At 40.0% G+C, this 22146-nt stretch overlaps 1 protein-coding gene across 1 annotated transcript in view; it reads left to right on the forward strand.

Moving 5' to 3' along the window:
- mpnd (MPN domain containing) overlaps positions 1 to 18237 on the forward strand; it is a 43140-nt gene extending 24903 nt beyond the window's left edge. Inside the window, exons 9-13 of the mRNA XM_063032097.1 lie at positions 3060 to 3228; positions 5302 to 5372; positions 7695 to 7784; positions 11958 to 12050; positions 12460 to 18237. Of these exons, the coding sequence (XP_062888167.1) occupies positions 3060 to 3228; positions 5302 to 5372; positions 7695 to 7784; positions 11958 to 12050; positions 12460 to 12546 (510 nt within the window). The 3' untranslated portion in view covers positions 12547 to 18237. The remainder of the gene's footprint in view (positions 1 to 3059; positions 3229 to 5301; positions 5373 to 7694; positions 7785 to 11957; positions 12051 to 12459) is intronic.
- The last annotated feature ends 3909 nt before the right edge of the window (positions 18238 to 22146 follow it).

Below are 22146 nucleotides of genomic sequence, written 5' to 3' on the forward strand. Positions count from 1 at the left end.
CTGCTGCAATCTGATATGCCAGCTGTTGTGTGGCACTCCTGCCTTTCAACCTTAGTTCAGATCATATAATTCAAAGTTTGGCAAGGTTTAAAAATATCATCCACAGTCAGCCGGATGAACTTGATGTCTTTATTTCTGTTAACAACAATTTGTATTTCTATAGTGCCTTTGTATGTCACCGTTAACATCATAAAATTTGACAGCAGTATTCTCAAGAACAGTGTTGGACTCGTGCCACTGTGACATGTTAGCTCAAGTAACAAAAAGTTTCCTGAAAGAAGTAGATTTTAAAAGCTTTAGAGACGAGGTGGAGAAGTTCTGACCTGGAAATCCACACACTAGTGTCTTGGCAGCTGAAATCTTTGCCACTAGTTATAGAACAATTAATTTCCAGGATTATCAAGAGCCAAGATAGGAAGCGAGTTGTAGGAATGGGACTTCACCAAAGTGGTGATCAGCAAAGGAGTGAAGGTCTTTGAGAGCATGGGAGGAATTAGAAACTGGTGCTGCTTCTTTTGTTAACAGGTGTTGGACACCAAACTCAGAGTTGGTGGTAAGTGGGACATGGTATAAGTTAGAATCTGTGTTTATTGAAGTAATAAGGCATGTATAAGATGTCCTCCAGATGTATGATTCATATTAGTTCCCTTGTTTGAGTTTATGCTGAGATTGCACTTTCAAGTAATTAAGGATGATTAACCTCTTAAATTGTTCATAAGATCAAACTCTTCCTCCCTTGACAGTATTTGCAGCACCCATTTTCGACTGGTTCACTTTCCTCATGTACTTCCCTCCCTTTTTTCAGGTCTGTGTCTTTGCTGCTATCTAAACATTTTTTTTTGTCAAAGCATCCGTTGACCCTTCTGTTTCTGTAAATGTTTGCCCATCTTCAATCTCCTTTTCTACTCCGGTCCTTGAATGTCCTGTCAGCTCTCAGATCCTCCTGTCCCGCATGTTCATATCTCCATTCCTGCCACAGTACTGGAACAGTTCCTAAAGTTATTAATGACGTCCTTCGTGACTGTAGTAAGCAGTTCCTCCTCTCCTTTATCAACCTATCTGTATTCATTGTCATAGAGTTCTACAACACAAGGCTTATCATGCCAAGTATCTATCTGCACTAATACTTGATCTGTTGCCTGTTGTGCCTGGCAATTCAGATATTTGATGGAACTGGTCACAACATCCACCCCAATCACTCACGGATGGGGTCTATTCTTACCTCTCTAATTATAGCTGAAAGGTTATGTGCAGTAAGTTCTCAACCAGTCCCACACTGTAATTTATGATTCCCCATCAATCTGTGCTTGTCCCAATCACACTGCTCATCTTCACTGCCCTCAATAGTTTAATCTGAAAACACAGATTCTATTCTACTTCACCACTGCCAGCCTACAGCTCTCCTAAGTCTCCAAAGTGCCGCAGAGAAGAAAGTCCCTTCTCTTTATTCTGGGAATACTGAACCCATTATCTTCACTGTCAGCTACAGACTCTAGTATCCTAACACAAACTCAAAATAGAAACACAGTGTTGGAATGCTCAGTAGGTCATATTGCATCAATGGAAAGAGAAATAGAATTAGTGTTGTGAGTCAGACCTCAAGCCTTAACTCTGTTTCTTCCATCCTAGATACTGCCCGACCAACTAAGTCTTCTCAACAATTTCTTTCCTAATTTCAATTTTCCAGCGTCTGCTGTGGTTTCTTTCTTGTCATCTTCACTGTGCAGTTAAGCAATAGTTTGAGACCAAATTAGATCACGTAGAAGCTTGGTAACACACAAAATGCTCGAGGAGCTCAGCAGGTCTCAGCAGCAACTAAGAAGGGGAAGTAATAGTGAATGTTTTGAGCCAAGCCCCTTCATCCTAAGAAATCCTCTCCAGAAACTTGGTGCCGTGTTTGGCCAATGATGTGAGATCCCAACAATGTAACTGATTTATCATTAAGGCTGCCTTCTTCCACTGACTAATGTAAGCCTTTACTACATTTGCACCAGCTGAGGCCTTGTCTTTGTCTCCAGGCTGCCAATTCCAGTCACTTTTGGGAAGACTTTCTGCCTTCCAATTTTCATAAACGTCAGTTTGTTTACAAGTGCATTTTCAGTCCTAACTCACCAAGTACATACACCCATTACATTGCCACCAACCTTCATTTGACAACTCTCAAATTTGTTTCCAAGCTCTCTGTAGCCTGGCCTATTACTTTCTCTGTGGTCTGCCCACCTCCAAGGCCTGAGGCTCTGGTATAATCATCCTCACTCGTTTTTCCTTGCTCTCCCTTCCCCTCCTATGCCTTAAGCTTTTGGCTCCACTATCGCTCTCATTTCCCCTTCTCAATTTTTGACATCTGTTAAAATCCACCTCTCTGATCAATTTGGTCTCGTATCTATTTAATTGACAAAGTTTGTCTTGAATCTGGGAATCTAAAATAAAAACAGAAAATCTTGGAAATATACAGCAGACAGAAGAGGGACAGAGTTAATGGTTCAGGTTGAAGAACATTACCTTTGTTTCACTGCCTGACCTGGTGAGGACTTCCAGCATTCTCTTTTTTTTCTAATACTCAAGTTCATCTCATCATTCTCTTTTGAAATACCTTGGGATGTTTTATAAACTGAGGTGCTATATAAGTTCAGGGTGTTACGACAGTGGAAGAGAATATCTATAAATGTGCACATTTTGTACTGGTAGGTGTGCTGGAGACCACTTTGCTATTATTTTATCTAGGCATCCCTTCAAGTAGAAATGTATTTCATCTTGCTTCACGTGAAATGCGCATCTGTATGAAGAATGGGTTTGAGGGGAGATAATAAATCAGCCCTAAAGAAGTGGCGGAGTGGATTCTGATGGGTCGAACAGCCTAATTCTGCTTCTTCTGATCTTGTGGTATGAAAATATCAATGTTTTGTGCACTTCCCTTGTCCTGGAATAGGCCTTCAGTGCTAAAATGGAACAACTGAGAACATACATAAACAGCCTGACAGCAAGATCATCATTAGAAATGTGTTGTTCTTCAATCAGCCATGTATCTTCCCAGAAATAATCACCGTTTTCTTCCTTAGATTTGCCAGAACCTGTTCCTGAGAGGATTGTCACTGGTTGGTTGGTACCACAGTCATCCGTACACGAGCGCCCTGCCCTCCCTGCAAGACATTGATTCTCAGATGGACTACCAGTTAAAACTACAAGGGACCACTAACAGTTTCCAGCCATGTCTAGCACTTATCTGTGGTAAGGAATTAATTGTGCATGAGGTCTCTGAGCATTACAGTATGTTGGCACACTGATTAAAGCAGTGGTACGGTAAAGCAAGGGTTTGACAAACTGCAGTCTGTGGCAACTCTGCTACTTGTGGTTATTTCTTGTCTGGTTTGGTCTGTTTTGAATTTTGTGGGAGGTTTGGAAAGGGACATTAATAGTGTTGCTGGTTTACCGATGGATTAAACGTTGGTCATGGCAGTAGGATACGTTGGTATTGGTAGCTAGAAATTTCGGGCAATCAGTGAGAGAATTTACAGTGTGTACAAGTATACTGGGACCACCACCACTTGGAAATCCTCCTCCATGTCACTCACCATCCTGACTTGGAAACATATCGCTGTTCCTTTGTTGTTGCTGGGTCAACATCATGGAATTCCCTCCCTAACAGCACTGTGGGTGTGCCTACACCTCAGGACTGCAGCGGTTCAAGAAGGCAGCTCATCAGCACCTTCTCAAGGGCAAATTGGGATGGGCAACAAATGCCGGCTTAGCTGGCGACCCCCACATCCCGTAAATGAATAAATAAAAAAAATACAGGAGGCTTCACGAGACCAAATATAAAACTCTTAACGGCTTTCTGTTGAAGGAATTTCCTGTTTCATTCTTGGACTTGTTAGGTTTTCAGACTTCCAGATGCCCTTGTCCTATTACATCCAACTGCACTGAGGTACTTCAGTTGTCAGCTGGGGTAGGTGAACAGTCACAGATGTCCGTACTGTCCTTTGAGTATGAGGGAAGCTGACCAAAGTATCCCTGCTCCTGATGAGTGCCTCCTGCTGGAAGATATGTGCCGGCTTCGATCCTGACCTCCAGTGCTGTCTGTGTGGAGTTTGCATGTTTTCCCTGCGCCGCGGAGGTTTCTTCTGGGCGCTTCAGTTTTCTCCCACACCGCAAGGTGTGTGCGTTGGTAGGTTAATTGGTCAGTGTAACTTGGTGTATAGGTGAGTGTGGGGTGGGGGGGGAGGCGATGGAAGCGTATGGAGAGTAGAATTGGTGTAGGATTAATGTAAATGATGTTCGATAGCTCTAGTGGACCTGAGTAGCTCAAAGCCTCTGTGAACTGATGACTTGATCATTCCCATCAGGGAAGAGGTTATGCAGCCGTCCACACCAGAGTCAAAAAAACAGTTACTTCCCCCAAGCTGCCAGGCTGATCGACAATTCCACCCAATAACCCACCCCACCCCCATGACATACACATCCCCGAGTGTCACTTTATGTACTTGCAGCCACGCTGTGTATATAACAGTTACTCGTGCAATGTTTATATTTATTTGTTTGTTTTCCAAATTGTGTTCTCTACGCTTATTGTGTGTTTGCATGCTGCATCAGATCAGAGTAACAATCATTTTGTTCTCTTTTACATTTGTGTGCTGAAGTATGACGAGGAACAATCTTGAGGTATCCACTTTTGTAGTTGGTGGTTAGTCACCTGGCAACCACCAGGTTGTAAGCCGGAATTGGAATCGGTTTATTATTGTCACATGCACTGAGACACAGTGGAAAAACTTATTTTGTATACTGTTTATATACAGCAAATCATTCCACAGTGTATTGAGGTAGAACAAGGTTAAAAAAAAACAGTGCAGGATAAAGTGTAACAGAAAGAATCAGTATCTTCAGAGGAACCAGAAAGAAAGCAACCTGGATAGCCCTGGTCAGTAAGTAAATGCCAACTGTTGCTTATATTTTCTTTTTTGGAAATGGAGGGAAACCAGATAGAAGGAGCAGATAGGAAGCCTACCACTGTGAGTGAGAGGGAGTTAGAATTAAGTGCTTACAAAGGGCGAACTGGACTGCAAGTGGCTGAAGTTATTGTTATTTCAAGTTCAAAACATTGCTAGGATGGTGCTGATGTTGTCCATGGTAACAGAGTGATCTCTATCTTCATCTTAACAGTACAAATGTATAAAGCAGGGGTTCCCAGAGTTTTTTTATACCCTGTACCCCTACCATTAACCGAGGGGCCCACGGACTTCAGGTTGGGAACCCCTGGTCTAAAAGGCTAAAGAAACAGCCTAATCAATTTCTTTTTAACTTAAGGGCCTTATCATCAAGGGAGCAGCAACTTGGAATCGAAAATGTCTCCATTTTGGGTTCTTCCTCCCCCAGAGGTAAGTAAACTTGGCCTCGTATCTCATTGCCAAGTGATATTGTAGAAAGGCCACAGGATGCAGTGCTGCTGTGTGGGCACCATGCTTCTCCTGCTAGCTGTAAATGGCAAAATGATGTTTCAGGGTGGATTGACCCTTTTCGAATTGGAGCTCACCCTGACAAGCATTGCAGAACTGATCCCATGTCTTTGCTTCCATCAATACCAAACTGGAGGGTTTATCCACTCCTCGCTCTTCCTGTCCAGCCTGAAGAAGTTGCCGAGAGCGCAGCTGGTGCTGAGGCATTATGGAGAAACTAAAGAGCTAGAAGCAGCCACGGGGAATTCCGCAGATGCTGGAAATTCAAGCAACACACATCAAAGTTGCTGGTGAACGCAGCAGGCCACCTGCGTTCACCAGCAACTTTGATGTGTGGAGCTAGAAGCAGCAATCAGTTAATTTTGTTGGATCAGTGGTTGTAGGGGATTCAAACTCACTGATTTTTGATGTGCTTGTGTGCCCTACTAAATCCAAAGCGTTATTATTTCAGTTGTGCTTGCACACCTTGCCCTAGTAACAGCATCTCTGATGCTTTGAACACCTTGACCCAATAACAATGATTTCTGTGTTGTTCAAGTTGCTGCTCATTGTAAAACAGCTTTCTGCCAAAGTTAACTTCTGCAAGGCTTACATTAATACCACATCAAATCTCAATTTCCTTCGTAGAAGATTTGTTCCAAATAGCAAGACTGCACTACATTCAAACTCCATGTTTTCAAATGTACTTTTATGACAGAATTTTTTTTTCCCTTTTTGTTCATTTGCGGGAAGCAGTTTTTCTGTAAATTTCTACTCTCTCAAGATTAATATAATCATTGATCTACTCAGTCTAGAAAACCTGTGAAGATTCAGTTGTGGTATCACGACAGTGATTGGGGTTGGCCATTTAGCATCTGATGTACCTGCTGTGACAAAACCCTCAGAACTGAGCTGAACTTGTAAAGAAAAAGTTGCATGTGGGCAGTTTCTGGGGGTTATGTTGATCAAGGAATGCAGTAATTTTTTTTGTAAAGATATTTGGAAATAACATAACAGTAAAGATACCAGGATGACACAGTTTATTTATGAGAACGTACGGGAACTGGGACAAAGAAGCATGTAATGAATTTTAAAATTTATTATGAGTATTTGCAATAAGAGCTGTCCACTTCCAGTAAGAGTTTAGGAAGACTCTTAGGGTTAATTGTGAAGCTTAGCAGCATTAACAGAGTTTAGGCCAATACTTAGCTGGGTTTATCCTGATCAGAGCAACTTGGCAGGATTTATACATCACACTTAGGGTGGCTCTTAATGGCACTGATTGGGATTAGGGGGATTCTTAAAAGGTTAATTCACTGTAGTGGCCCCACTGGAGATGGTGGTGACGCAAGGGCCTCTGAGTTGTCAAAGGATCCATTTATAAGTGGGAATTGGGAACAATGAGCAGCTTTCAGAGAGTTACCCAGATATATAGGATCTAATAGACTGCCTTGAAATCTATCTTGGATTAGAGAGAGATTTCCTTTAATCTAATAGCTATATGTAGACATAAAAAGATCTCATGGTACTGGTTTAAGAAAAGGGAACTGCTCCTTCCCGAGTCCAACCTGGTTCTTTACATTATTACCCTTATAGGATTTGACAGTATGTAGACTGGCTGTTAGGGACATCTACTAAACCTCACGCTGAAGAATTATTTGTCAAAAACTTCAGCTTCCTGAGGCCTTTTTGCGTATGCTATAAGTGGCAATTGCTTGCTTTGTTTCTTCATGTATTACAAAATCTGTTGTGGTACCGATTTGCCAGATTACTTGTGTGCATGGTAAATTGCAGTTGCAGCCTCCCACCATGGTCCCAACTGTCAAGCTGAAACATTCATCAGGCTGTTAAAAATGATGCAAATCAGGATCCCACACAAGCTTCCCAAAACCACTGGTTGTTACTGATGGCCATTTGACATGCACTCACAAGTGAGATTTATTCCAAAGTGGAAAAACTGCGGACGCTATACAACTGAAATACGAGCAGCGAGTACTGGAAATACTCAGCAGGTCAGGTAGCATCTGTGGAGAGAGAACCAAAGTTAACATTTAAGGCTCCCTTCTGGATGTTACTAGAATTCTGTGGCCTTGAATCTCATCCTTAGAGTACAGATAGAAGGTGAAGAGGCAGTGTGCTGCTATGGGCCATGATAACACGACAGAGCCCTTGATGTGTCATTATTGCTATTGGAGAGGGTGGAGGATTTTGGTAATTTTACACTTGAAAGTCTGTGTTCTCTCTTTTTACTCTATTCTTTTTCAGCAAAAGCCCAATGATTATGGCATTCCTATGGAGGTAGAGATGACATATGTTCAGGATACATTTTTGACCTCTGATGTCCTTCATGAAATGGTACGTCCATATCTTCAACTGAGTGAGATTTAATTCACAAACCGAAGGTACAACATAGAATGTTAATAACTAATCTTGGGCACACTGCTGCAGTATGAACCTGTGGAGATAGATTGCTGGTACTTATTGCAAGCTAAATTTTTGGGGGGCTCAAGCCATTAAATCAAAACATCCTGCTTCCCCTTGTGGAATTACAAGATACAGCAGATGCTGGAAATCTGGAGCATTACACAAAGGAACTGGAGGAACTTGACTTCATGTGGGATACATCATTAAAGTTGATGCTCAGTATTTGTGTATATATAAGCCAAAGGACCTTATTTTCACTTTGTTTTCATGTACAATCTATCTTCTGCCCAATGGGAACTTGGTTTACATTTGTGATAATACGTACAGTGAATTCCGGGTAATTGGGACACATTGGGACCAGTACATTTTGCCCCAATTAAGTGGCTGTCCCGGTTAGCTGAAGTTTCATGAAAATAGTTAAAAATGTATAAAAAAGACAAACTCAGGATTAGAATCAGGAACGTAAACATGAGGAATTCTGCAGATGCTGGAAATTCAAGCAACACACATCAAATTTGCTGGTGAACGCAGCAGGCCAGGCAGAGGCCAGGCTAGGAAGAGGTACAGTCGACGTTTCGGGCTGAGACCTTTCGTCAGGAGCACCAGCAACTTTGATGTGTGCTATTAGAATCAGGATCAGGTTTGTTATCAGCAGCATGTGTCATGAAATCTGTTAATTTAGCAGCAGCAGTTCAATGCAATACATTAAATAGAGGAAGAAAAAAAATAAGTTAATCAATTACAGTGTATGTTTATTGAATAGATTAAAAATCATGCAAAAAAAAAGTAATATATATTTTAAAATTGAGGTACTGGTCATGGGTTCAATGTCCATTTAGGAATCGGATGGCAGAGGGGAAGAAGCTGTTCCTGAATCGCTGATTTTGTACCTTCAGACTTCTGTACCTCCTACCTGATGGTAACAGTGAGAAAAAGGCATGCCCTGGGTGCTGGAGATCCTTAATAATGGACGCTACCTTTCTGAGACATCGCTCCTTGAAGGTGTCCTGGGTACTTTGTAGGCTAGTACCCAAGATGGAGCCGACTAAATTTACAACCCACTGCAGCTTCTTTCAGCCCTGTGCAGTAGATCCACCCCCCCCACCCCATACCAGACGGTGATGCAGCCTGTCAGAATGCTCTCCACAGTACGTCTATATAAGTTTTTGAGTGCATTTGTTGACATACCAAATCTCTTCAAACTCCTAATGAAGTATAGCTGCTGTCTTGCCTTCTTTAAAACTGCATCAATATGTTGGGACCAGGTTAGATCCTCAGAGATCTTGACACCCAAAAACTTGAAACTGTTCACTCTCTCCACTTCTGATTCCTCTGAGGATTGGTGTGTGTTCCTTTGTCTTACCCTTCCTGAAGTCCACATTCAGCTCTTTCATCTTACTGACATTGAGTGCCAGGTTGTTGCTGTGACACCACTCCACTAGTCGGTATATCTCACTCCTGTACGCTCTCTCGTCTCCATCTGAGATTCTACCAACAATGGTTGTATCATCAGCAAATTTATAGATGGTATTTGAGCTATGCCTAGGCACACAATCATGGGTAAGAAAGAGTAGAGCAATGGGCTAAGCACACACCCCTGAGGTGCACCAGTGTTGATAATCAGCAAGGAGGATATGTTATCACAAATCTGCACAGATTGTGGTCTTCCAGTTAGGAAGTTGAGGATCCATTTGCAGGGGGAGGTACAGAGGCTCAGGTTCTGTAACTTCTTCATCAGGATTGTGGGAATAATGGTATTAAACCACTGTTTAACTGCACAACAAATTATATACTTAAATGAAATACAGAACAATTAGAACCTTATCAATACTGCTACAGTAAAATAAAGTTGTGTACTAGTTCTTATTCCAGTGTATTCTGCCTTGTTCTTTTGATTTACTGTAAATGAACAAATCGGTACAGATAATCAACTGCCTTCATACAATGCTATTGACGATTGCATCCTTCAAATCTTCATTTTCATTATAACATTTAAGATAATTGTCGATACCTAAGAGTTTTAATAGTTCCTAACTTGAAGTAATGAAATTGTTTCATTTTCACTTCTGGCCGTTTCTGGCATCTCCAGGCCTGAATGCTTGAAACTGCAGTGAGCAGAACAGTTCTGAGTTGTCTTACTACTACTTTTTCACCAATTATCAGTGACAAAAATCAGTGCTCTTTGAACAGAAGTGCACGCAGTTGATGGTATTTAAAAATTGTAATTTCTAAGCATGTTGTAGTGTCTAATTGCCACACAAATGCACATGTCTGACGATAGCTAGAGATTGTTCAGCAACAATCTCCTGCCCCGGTTAAGTGGTATATAGCTTAATTCTGGTTAATTTGGCCTTTGGTTAATCGGGTCATATACTATGCAACATAATTGGGACAGGAGACTGTCGCTGAACAATTTCTAGCTAGCATCAGTCACATGCACTGTGTGGCTGTTAGACTGTACACTGTGCTTAGAGTGGACAGTTTTTAAATAGCGTAATTTGTGTGTGTGTGTTCAGAAAGCAGTGATTTTTGTCACTGACAGTTGGCTAGAAACAAGCAGTAAGACAATTCAGATCCGTTTTGCTCACTGTGGTTTCAAGCATTCCAGCTTGGAGATGCCAGAAATGGCTGGGAATGAAAATGAAACTATTTTGCTACTTCAACAAGTTAGGAACTACAAAGAATCTGAAGCTATCGAAAATCATCTTGAATGTTATGATGAAAATGAACATTTGGAGGATGCAATTGTTCAAAGCATTGGATGAAGGCAGTTCATTATTTGCACTAGGTGCCTGTGCAGATTTAGTTCATTTACAGTCATTCACAAGAACACAGCGGGGATCACAGATGAATTCCTTGATTAATAACTTTTTGGAACTAATAGTTTTATAGTATTGGCAGTGTTCTAATTTATTACTCAGTTAAATGGTAGTTTGCCTTTTTTTTTTAATACCTTTTTAAACTATTTCCATGAAACTATGCCTAATTAGGCCGGAATGTAGTAGTCCCGATGTATTCTAATTAACTGGAATACACTCTATGTAAAAAACATAGGTAGGGTGGGAGTAAAGTTTTAAAGGAGATTTGCAGGGGAAGCCGTTTTTTTTTAAACACAGAGGGCTAGGTGTCTGAAACATGCTGCCAGGAGAGGTGTTATAAGTAAATTTTATAGCAACATTTAACAGGCACACGAACAATCGGGAATGGAGGGACACAGACAGGTGCTGAAAGATGGGATTAGATTGGCATCATGGTCAGTACAGACATGGTGGACTAGCAAACCTGCACCTGTGTTGGATTGTCTCACGTTCAATGACATTGCTGGGTGTGGAGTGTTTTAGTGATAAGAGAGAGAGACTAGGTCTGTTTTTCCCAGCATATTGGCAGTTAAGTGGGGACATGATATATGTTTGAAAGCTATCAGGAGTAATAGATAAGGTTGACTGTAGGATTTTTTCCTCTTTACCAGAGGGGAATAAATCTGAAGGACAAAGGTGTAGTGCAGGGGGCAAGAGATTTAGAGGGAATCTTGGGAGGACCCCTTTTCACCCAGAGAGTGGTGTGTACCTGGAATGTGCTGCAGAGAGAGTGGTCGAAGCAGGATTACTGATAGCATTGAAGTGTCTAGATGAGCATTTGCATCACTTGGGCACAGGCCAGCTGCTGGAAGATCGGATTAATATGCACAGGCGCTCCCTGACTGGATTGCAGGTTTCCATGATGTAGGACTCTGTGAAGATTAAAGATAATTTTTTTTGCAATGCTTTGGAGGAACATTCTCCATAAAAAAAAGTGAGTTGGACAAGTACTTCAGTAATTGGACAACAATAAATGGGAATGGTTACAATTGCTCTTTCAAAAGGCCAACTAGTTTATAGTCGCAAAAATAGATGATTTTGAGTTTAAGTTGCTATAGTTTAGTGTTTTTAGTACTGCTCTTCTAGGCCCAGCAGTGTGCACATGGGTCCAAGGTAATTTTTTTTCCTCTCCTGTTGCAGGCTGTTGCATTTTAAAAAGGCACCAATAAAGCAAAGACATTCCATGTGTAAAGTTGAGGAAAGACTGTTGTAACAATCATTGATATTGCTTGAATTTCCTTGGCAGATGCTGCTCCTGGAATATTATAAGGCAGCTCCAGACATTGTGAAGTTTAAGGACAAATGGAATGAGGAGACAACATATTTAGACAAAGTTAAAGTAAGTTGAGTTATTTTCCTTGAATGTGCCTTAATTATTTGAGAATCTGGATGGTTCTCGTTATGGAATTTCATACATATTGGGTGATATAGATTTAGAAAACAGCTAAACTGGTATCTTTCATTAAGAGAAGCCATCAGGAATTCACTATGTTGGACATAGGCTTTGTTCAGTAAATGTTATTTGAACGGTGATTTCCATTTGGTATATGAAGTGGCCACCCATCGTTGAATTGTGGCTTGCATATAATTCTAGCTCATTAAATCCATTCTGATTCAGTGGTAACGAATGGTGCTTTGGTTTGGCAGTTTTAATGTCCGCAGGGTGCTTCAGGCTACACATTAATTTCAAGCATTTATTTCATTCTGACTTGGTGAGTTATTAATCTTTTTCATGCTTTGTATTCAAGGGATCCTTGGCCAATAAAACACCAAAGGACCAAAACTTCTTAAAAGTTCTGGAACACATTTATAATCAGCTGGAGGCCTGCAGTTAGTTAACCCCAGCTGGATTATCGGCAACACTGGAAAGGAACAAAGCTGGAAAAACGGAAGGAATTAGGAATGGTAAATATGGAAAGAGATCATCAGGCAGAAATCCAAATGTTATTGTTTAGAGTTTTCTGGTTTTGAATAGTTTTGTGATAGAAACGGAAAGCAAATATTGACACCCGTTTAAGATTATGACCTATTGGCATCTAACCATGATAAAATGGCAATGAGCATTCAGACCATGAAATGCTGAGATCTTCAGTGACACTACAGTCAAGTAATGGATTGAAGAATATGGTGGGGGTAATTTATTTAATTCCTTTCCCTTATGTGCTGTCATCCTGTAGCTTGTATCTCTGGTGCAGGATGAGCTGGACATTTAGCGATGGGTTAGATGAAGAGGTCAAATCTATAAAGGTCTCTTGCTGAAAGGAGATGGAAACAGGAGCTGCAGAGGACTAGTTACTGATGCCTAGGTGAGACAGACTGGAGAGAATTGGCTGCATTGTTCTCAAACTTGAAATGAGTCTAATTTGGAAAAAGAAGTATTTGGTTTTTTTTTGTTTGTTTAGTAAAATAGTTACCCATCTGCATGGGTTGACATGAGATTTATTGGATTTGCCACTGTCGGAATAGCCGGCAGAGAGTTTTACTACATCTGCTTCTTTGCACATGGGTGTAGGTGAGTTCAGGACCTTTTTTAACTGGAACAGTGAGCAGCAGCGATCCATAATAGGGGGACATCCATCATATTTTATGACACTTAGCTCAGCCCTCCTAACCATTCCACATTTCCTCTGAGCAGGTAAACTTTCTAACTTCATGTGCTTTCTCTTCATTGAGGTTTCACCGTTTATTAATCAATACATAGTATATTCACAATGGCATCTGGAGAAGGGTCAGACCCAGAAGCTGCATTCCTCTTCCTATTTAATCCTCATCAGATTAGTTGCTTCATAAACCCTGGAGTTCACATCCACAAAGTACCCAACTGAGCATGGCTCAGAAATGCAGTGTTGTCTCCTGACAGAACAGCAAGGGAGAAACAAAAGCAATATGATTTTAGTGAGATTATCTCAGTATGCATGAAGAACCAATAGAAATTGCCCGAAGCTGATCTTAACAGCTGCTATGGGTAGGTTTCAAGTGAGAAGATGGGCATGCACGGGGAATCAGAGGCACAGGTCCAAGTACAGTCAGCATTATAGCATTCTTGCAATCCAAGTCCCCAGTCATACAAAAGTAAAATAAGTAATATCTTCGAAGCTGGAGTTCACTATGGCTTCCGTCTCAACCCCAGCTGGACAAATATTTGTGTGACGCCTGTAACTGTGGTAATTAAAATTAATTTTAGTGAGGCGGATACCTCAAGGGTTTATCAGCAAGAATCATTTTGAAACCAGTGAGTGAGAGGGCCATGTATTAATGCAGAGATCTCCAGGTGAAGCAAAAAAAAAACCCTAACATCTTTCAAAGTTGCTGGTGAACGCAGAAGGCCAGGCAGCATCTGTAGGAAGAGGTGCAGTCGACGTTTCAGACCTTGTCCCCATTCCAACCTCACTCCTTCGGAATGCTCTGCTCTCCACTCCCTCCGCACTAATTTTCTTTCTTGCTGCGTTCACCAGCAACTTTGATGTGTGTTGCTTGAATTTCCAGCATCTGCAGAATTCCTGTTGTTTACCCTAACATCTTACCAGTATTCAGCAAATCTTACTGAGCAACAAAGCATTACTCTTGCATTGTCGGAATGGAAGAACTTCTGCCAAGTGTCGATCAGAATACTAAACTACTAGATGTGTAAGAGTTGGAGTGTTTGCTGTTAATATTACCAAGAGCTGCAGTGCATTGGCCTCAGCACTCCTAGAGCCAGCCAGAGAAAGTTCAGCCAGTTTGCATCTTTTATGGCAGTGCTAACTATTGAATGAAGTAACATGGGACACTCATTCTGCAGATTCGTTTGGAATAGGACCCTTGTGCTTGTGCTGGTGCTTTCTGGGGGAGAGCAAAGAATCTCTGGGATTGTTCAAGAATGGATATTTATATTTATTTATACCTAAAATGGCATAATTTTGGACGCCACCATAGTCTTTCTGTGAAGACATTTTTAATCAACTCAAATTGGTCTTCATGCCTCAAAAACTCTTACCTCTGCTGATTCAGTTTTAAAAGAGTACAGCCTACCTACTGAATCTATGCTAGTTTCAAACAGGGCAATCCCAACAATCCTTTTATTTTTTTCCCCTGTAATGTTGCAGCTTAAACTCCCCTCTAATTCTTTTGCCATTTGACTGCACTAAGGGGACACTTAACATACTAGCACTTTGGGATATGGAAGGAAACCAAAGCACTCAGACCCACATGTTCACAGGGAAAACATGCAAATTCCACATAGGCAGCAGTCAAGGATAAGACTGAATTTGGATCATTGGGGCTGAGGCAGTACTGCTAACTGCTGCATTCACAGTTCCAACCCACTTGCACACTCCCTCTGATACTAATGAAGCAAAATCTACCACCTCATACACTCCATCCTTTTTAAACACTCCGTTTCTTGAAACTGGTGTAATATGCAGGGGCTGTTTTTGCTATTATATTCTGGACCCATAGCCACGAATACAAAAAAAATCAGATCAAAGGTCAGCAAAAGTATTTTCTTCGACCACCAGGTGGCACTGTGGCGTCCAATTGGCTGTAATGCTGCAGTAATTGAAACAAGCTTGTATGCTTTTCCAAATGAATGTGATATGCTGGGTTAAGGCATGGAAATTCCTCAATAAAGTTTGCAAAGGGCAGTGCATTGCAGCCAGGAAATATAGATTCCCTTATAACTATCTTATCTGTTTAAGAGGGTGCTAGTTAAGTTCACCATCTGTGGAAACCAGAAATGCAAATTCTTGTGTGTGAATTTTTGTAGGCATTCCTCTTACAGGAAGTGAACTGCAGTTTTTCCAAAAACAGATGTGGGACAAGAGTTGTTTTAGTAATGCTCTAATACTTGAGTCTTACTGAAAGTGGGTATACCATCAGCAGCTCTCCTCGGTATGAATATCATGGGGTTGAGAGAAGGGGACTGAGGTAAAATATTTCTGGTTGCTTTTGGTCCCTGCAAATGCATAGCATTACCAAAACTGATCTGTACCATTATTATTAAATAGTTAATTTATACAGTAAAGTCATAGTTTTGTGTACATTAAATGTTTACTCAACTCTACATTTGCAAGTTAATGTATACAACCTAAAATATGGTTACAGACTGCATATCGGGATTTAGTTAGAAGTGATGGTCCTTTTACTCCCCATTTTGTTAATACTATCACTAGATGTGGTGCTGAGATCAGATGATTAATCAAATTGGTAGCAATAAAGCATAAGCAGTTCTATTCACAGCAATGCGTCCTTATGAACAAAATGGTTTACCAGTAATTCAGCACTTCAGAATTTTCATACCGTGAATGAACAACTTCGTAGAATAACACTTTTTAAGAAGATTTATTCAGATACCACTAACCTTGATACCTGAAAATTACAAGAGTTAATTATGAAAAACATTTTCCAATCTAGGGAAGCTGTTACAATAACAAAGTAGCTTAATTTGGCTGTAGTACTAATACTTCTAAAAGTTAAAATATAATCTTCTAAAGATCTCAAATGGATTTGAGAATCAGTTGAGAGGAATTAATCTTTAATTAACTTCATGTAGCAATTACCATGACATGTGGGTGTTTATTGATCATTCTAAGATTTTCTAGATCCTCTGACCTATATACCTCAGCTGAATCTTTGTCAACCATGATTATTATAATTTTACAACTACCTGTCATACATGAAAAATCCTGGCTGTCTGGAATTTTGTTAACATTGTCAGGTTAGTGGTGTTGAACATGAGTAATTCTGATGTTCTTTTTTGTGTAGCACTTTAAAATGTAGTCTTAGTTATCAGTTGTTAAAATGTCTGTCTCATTTCAAACCAGAATGTGATTTGAGTTTGATTTACTTATTTCTTTAGGATTGATATAGATTTTAAGTGGACGAAGATAGTGTGCAGTAATAAGGCTGCTACTCCTCATCTCACTGTATTAGGCAAGCAGGATTTCAGTACCCTATTCTGACCTCCACTGGAATATTTGCAGGTGGAGTTCAGGTCACTAAATACAGCTTTGGTACCAAACACATAGGATTAGCCATCTGAATTTCCGGCCTCGATGTAATAGAGTAAGGCATTTAGTGAGGACAGGTATTTGAAAGCTTTAGGGTGTGTACGGCAGAGAACGGGGAAACATTTGTAGATAAGTTTTATCATCAGATTTCATTTGTGTGAATATGGCTTCCAGCAGAATATCAATCAGTACACATTATTAACAAACACAGGTTATTTTCCCACAGTATTTGCTTAGTTCTTTTCTGGAATGTGTACAAGGTGGGGACTACATCCTACTTCAGTGTTACTCCTTTTCTGTACCCACCATTTGTCATAGGGAATGCAGCTTCAGATGTTTCAGCTCTGTGATTCTGAAACTGTGTTCATTCGTGAAGTTATGACCACACAAAAGATACCTAGTTTAAGATTCCCTTCACTTGTTTCCATTATCGTAGTCTTCATTTGTCAGAAATAAATTAGTCAGGGTCATTATTCAGAAACCATTGGTGGAAAGTTTGACGATGGGTGAAATGTAGAGTGGAATTTGGCATCTATGCAGTGTGCCCACTCAGATGATGTACTGAAGGAAGACATATTTCTGAAGAACTGGACATCTTTGCACACTTATTGTTGGACAGAAAACTTATATATCCTTTCAAATCCCTGCTATCAATTAAAGGCGGTTAGAGGTGCTTTATTAAGAACAGCCTCAAAGGCTTAACCATGTTTTTGAACGTTGTCCAACTTAAGTATAATTAGATTAGAATTTGAGGTAGCATTGATGGTGCTTTTATAATTACTTTGTTGCAATGGCTAGCAGACCTACTACCTCAGTTGTAGTCACCAAGTTGTCTTTGTGGAGTTTTCTGTAATTGTATAGGTACCCAACCCCCACATCCCAGTCTGTAGGTTGGTGGTTAATGACCACTGTAAATCAAGTGGATGGTTGAATCTTTGGGAGGAAGGGATGGAAGCTGATGAAACTGTGGGGAGAATATAGTGGTGTTTGATGGTTTCGCATTTAGTGGGCCAAAGGGCACATTTCCATGAGAATCAAAAATACTAAAAGAGCAACTGCATTTTATGAGATTATATAGATGCCAGGGACAGACAAATGCCAATTTTGTGCCACAATGGAAGTAGTCTTTAGAAATCTTACAAGCAGCTGATGTGAAAATGTCACAGAGATACAGTACAGAACTTTGGAAAGGAGTAGCAGCATTATTCTGGAACAATCCATGCTGGTATGGTTTGGAGCTTGATTAACACTGACACTAATGTCCCTCACCTCAATGAGAATAGAGGGGAAAATAAAGATTGTTTGCTGCCTCACATTCATTAACATGCACTGTCTTCAAAGGAACAACAGACCTGTTTATACATCTGTTATCACTTCAAGAGTATCTGGGTTTAATGTAGACTTGTACTGAATTGACAGTGAATTTAATGTAAAACTGCTGTAAATATTCAAATTGTTCTATGTTGTGGAAAGGAATCCAGCTGTAGACACTTTAAATTGAAAGTTTTTGTAAGTTTTAGTTTTCATTAATAAAATGCTTTTGAAAGTCTACATTTGTATTGAGTTATATTTTCTATTAGACTCTTGATGACTATTGTCGTTACAAATATTTCCTGAGCTAATATAGACTATTAAGAAAAGAAAGGCCTGTATACAACATCTTGCACAAAACCAGCAAGAGCAATACTTAAACTTTCAAATCTTAAATTACTTTTCCTTTTGGATTGGAAATCTGGATTTAATCCAGTTTACTGTTAACGATTTTCCTCCAGCTGTCTTTCATGACTCCTGGAACCTAATGGGAATTCAACAGAGCTAGGCTATGCAGCCAACAAAGTGAAAAAGTGATCTAGTTTTCCCCAAGAGTTACTATTACACATGTGGAAAGTGTGAACTTCCACATAACTGAAATAGGGTTCAATCCAGAGATTCTGAATGACAGCCTGCTTGTCGAATGAACTGCTCAGAGTGTAAATGACCTGGTTGAAAAGCCAAAACTGTGCAGAGGGCAGCTGCCAGGATTGCAGACCTCAAAGAAGGCCTCTGTTTGCAAGTGTAAGAATGCACATAGCAAAGGCTGAAATCCTTCACAAAAGAGCTTCTGTAATTTAATGATCCAGCAATAAAATCTCAAAAGCTGAATTTTTTTTTTATATACCGGAATGTATAAATTACAAAAAAACTATTGTTTTCATGGAAGAGGCCTTAAAACCTCTGGTGAGAGGAGGATTTTTTTCTATTGCCAGTTACTGTTACATACAGTCCACACCCACTCCTTTCTCTGCAGCATTGATAGAGCTTTAATGAGTAACTACTAGCATCTTTGAGTCATTTAGCTTGAAGAAAGAACCAAACCTATGATAAATCACATTGCTAACAATGTACATATACTCACATTCAGTTTAGAGCGTTCAAAAAAATGGACGAAAGACATTTAAACAGAATACTGAAATTACAGTAATTATTCCACTGGTCAGCTCATTTAAAACTTTACTCCAGACAGGGAAATCATGGCCTTTGTCTATTGGGTGTTTCTGGCATCTTAAGACTGATTTGAAAGCAGTAAGATTATGCAGTCAAGTGAATTTCTCTTGAAAGCTTACTACAGCTAGTCAACAAACTTCAACAGTACTGGCAGACAGGACTCTTACCAATTTAAATATCAGTAATATCAAAGCTATAATACATTACCAATATTTGGATTGATTTTAATTGTGCTGATTTAGTTCTGTAGTTTTGCTGTAACATTAAGATTTAGAAAAGCCTATATTCTTTTCTATTGGAGTAGGCACGGGTAGAGTTATTCAAGACCACCAGCAGATTCAGAAAAGATTAAAATATGAGACAAGCTCAGAAATTGTAAATTTCCATCCCAAGATAGAAATTAAATTTTAGTAACTCGTGTCAAAGTCGTTTACTTCCAGTGATTGCGTGGTACAAATTGCTACCAAGGTGTAATTTTTGTGTGCTAAAACCAATGAAAATGACATGTCCAGAGATCTGTCCCAGAGTACGTGTTCAACAGGAACAGTAACAGTGTTCTACCTTCGATGCACTATGCTAGTGCTGAGTTAAGTATGCACTGATACAGTGGCACGCAAAAGTTTTGGCACCTCTGGTCAAAATTTCTGTTACTGTGAATAGATAAGCGAGTAAAAGACGACCTGATTTCCAAAAAGCATAAAGTTAAAGATGACAAATTTTTAAAATATTTTAAGCAAGATTACTTCTTTATTTCCATCTTTCACAGTTTCAAAATAACAAAAAAGGAAAAGGGCCCGAAGCAAAAGTTTGGGCACCCTGCATGGTCAGTACTTAGCAACACCACCTTCGGCAAGTATCACAGCTTGTAAATGCTTTCTGTAGCCAGCTAAGAGTCTTTCAATTCTCGTTTGGGGGATTTTCACCCATTCTTCCTTGCAAAAGGCTTCTAGTTCTGTGAGATTCTTGGGCTGTCTTGCATGCACTGCTCTTTTGAGGTCTCTCCACAGATTTTCGATGATGTTGAAGTCGGGGGACTGTGAGGGCCATGGCAAAACCTTCAGCTTGCACCTCGAGGTAGTCCATTGTGGATTTTGAGGTGCATTTAGGATCATTGTCCTGTTGTAGAAGCCATCCCCTTTTCATCTTCAGCTTTTGTTTTTACAGACGGTGTGATGTTCGCTTCCAGAATTTGCTGGTATTTAATGGAATTCATTCTTCCTCTACCAGTGAAATGTTCCCCGTGCCACTGGCTGCAACAGAAGCCCAAAGCATGATCGATCCACCCCCGTGTTTAACAGTTGGAGAGGTGTTCTTTTCATGAAATTTTGCACACTTTTTTCTCCAAACATACCTTTGTTCATTGCCGCCAAAAAGTTCTATTTTAACTTCATCATTCCACAGGACTTATTTCCAAAATGCATCAGGCTTGCTTAGATGTTCCTTTGCAAACTTCTGACGCTGAATTTTGTGGTGAGGACGCAGGAAAGGTTTTCTTCTGATGACTCTTCCATGAAGGTCATATTTGTACAGGTGTCACTGCACAATAGAATAGTGCACCACCACTCCAGAGTCTGCTAAATCTTCCTGAAGGTCTTTTGCAGTCAAACGGGTTTTTGATTTGCCTTTCTAGCAATCCTACGAGCAGTTCTCTCGGAAAGTTTTCTTGGTCTTCCAGACCTCAACTTGACCCCCACTGTTCCTGTTAACTGCCATTTCTTAATTACATTACGAACTGAGGAAACAGCTACCTGAAAATGCTTTGCTATCTCCTTATAGCCTTCTCCTGCTTTGTGAGCATCATTTATTTTAATTTTCAGAGTGCTAGGCAGCTGCTTAGAGGAGCCCATGGCTGCTGATTGTTGGGACAAGGTTTGAGGAGTCAGGGTATTTATAAAGCTTTGAAATTTGCATCACCTGGCCTTTCCAAACGATGACTGTGAACAAGCCATAGCCCTACCAAGCTAATTGAGGTCTGAGACCTTGGTAAAAGTTATCTGATAGCTCAAATCTCTTGGGGTGCCCAAACTTCTGCATGGTGCTCCTTTCCTTTTTTTACCCTACTCTAAAATTGTCCAGAACAAAAATAATACACTAATCTTGCTTAAAATGTTGAAAAGAATGTTTCATCTTTAACTTTACGGCTTTTGGAGATCAGTTCATCTTCTACTACTTAACTATTCACAGTAACATAAATTTTGACCAGGGGTGCCCAAACTTTTGCATGCCACTGTATGTCCACCACCAATCCACTTTAACTATATTAGAATAGTATCTGGTATCACAAAAAAAAAATTTCTTTTAACTGTAAGGAAAAAAATAAGAAAATTAGTTAATTGTGCCCATATTTGCTTCACTCAAAACCATTGCAAGCAGCAGAATTTTATCCCTGATAGTTGAGAGCAGTAACAATCATACTGGCTGGAAACCACTTTGGTCTCAAAACAATTGGCGTTCTTAAGGTGAAATATACTGTAGAACTGGGCAATTGTGGATTCTCAGAACCACTGTCAGACAAGTACACTGTTCCAGTTGGTTTGAAAACCTCCATTCTGAAGTAACTATTTCAATTATTGTATATTTGCTCCAACCACTTTCATTCACATATTGGTGATCTTACATTACTGGGGTTCTTAAACAGCATCCTGTATGTTTTGTATGGGACGGGTAAATATCCCAATCTCTTTACAGGAACAACATGCATTCTCTTGAAACTTCTTCAGGATGTCTCAAGGTATTTTGCAGAATAAATAGTTTAAGTATAGTCACTATTGCTTTATAGGTCACCATGGAGGCCAACTGAAACAAAATTCAGTAAACAGCAGTAAGATAATTTGTGCAACATGTTAGTGAAAATGACTGAGAGTAACATAGCCATGAAACTGAAGGAGTTGCATTTCAGTTCAATAGTGCTAGAACACTTGATCTTGGTTAATATTTCTTTGGAAGACAGCAGCCTTTAGTACT

Source organism: Mobula hypostoma, chromosome 24 (assembly GCF_963921235.1).
Source record: "Mobula hypostoma chromosome 24, sMobHyp1.1, whole genome shotgun sequence".
Taxonomy (NCBI): Eukaryota; Metazoa; Chordata; class Chondrichthyes; order Myliobatiformes; family Myliobatidae; genus Mobula; species Mobula hypostoma.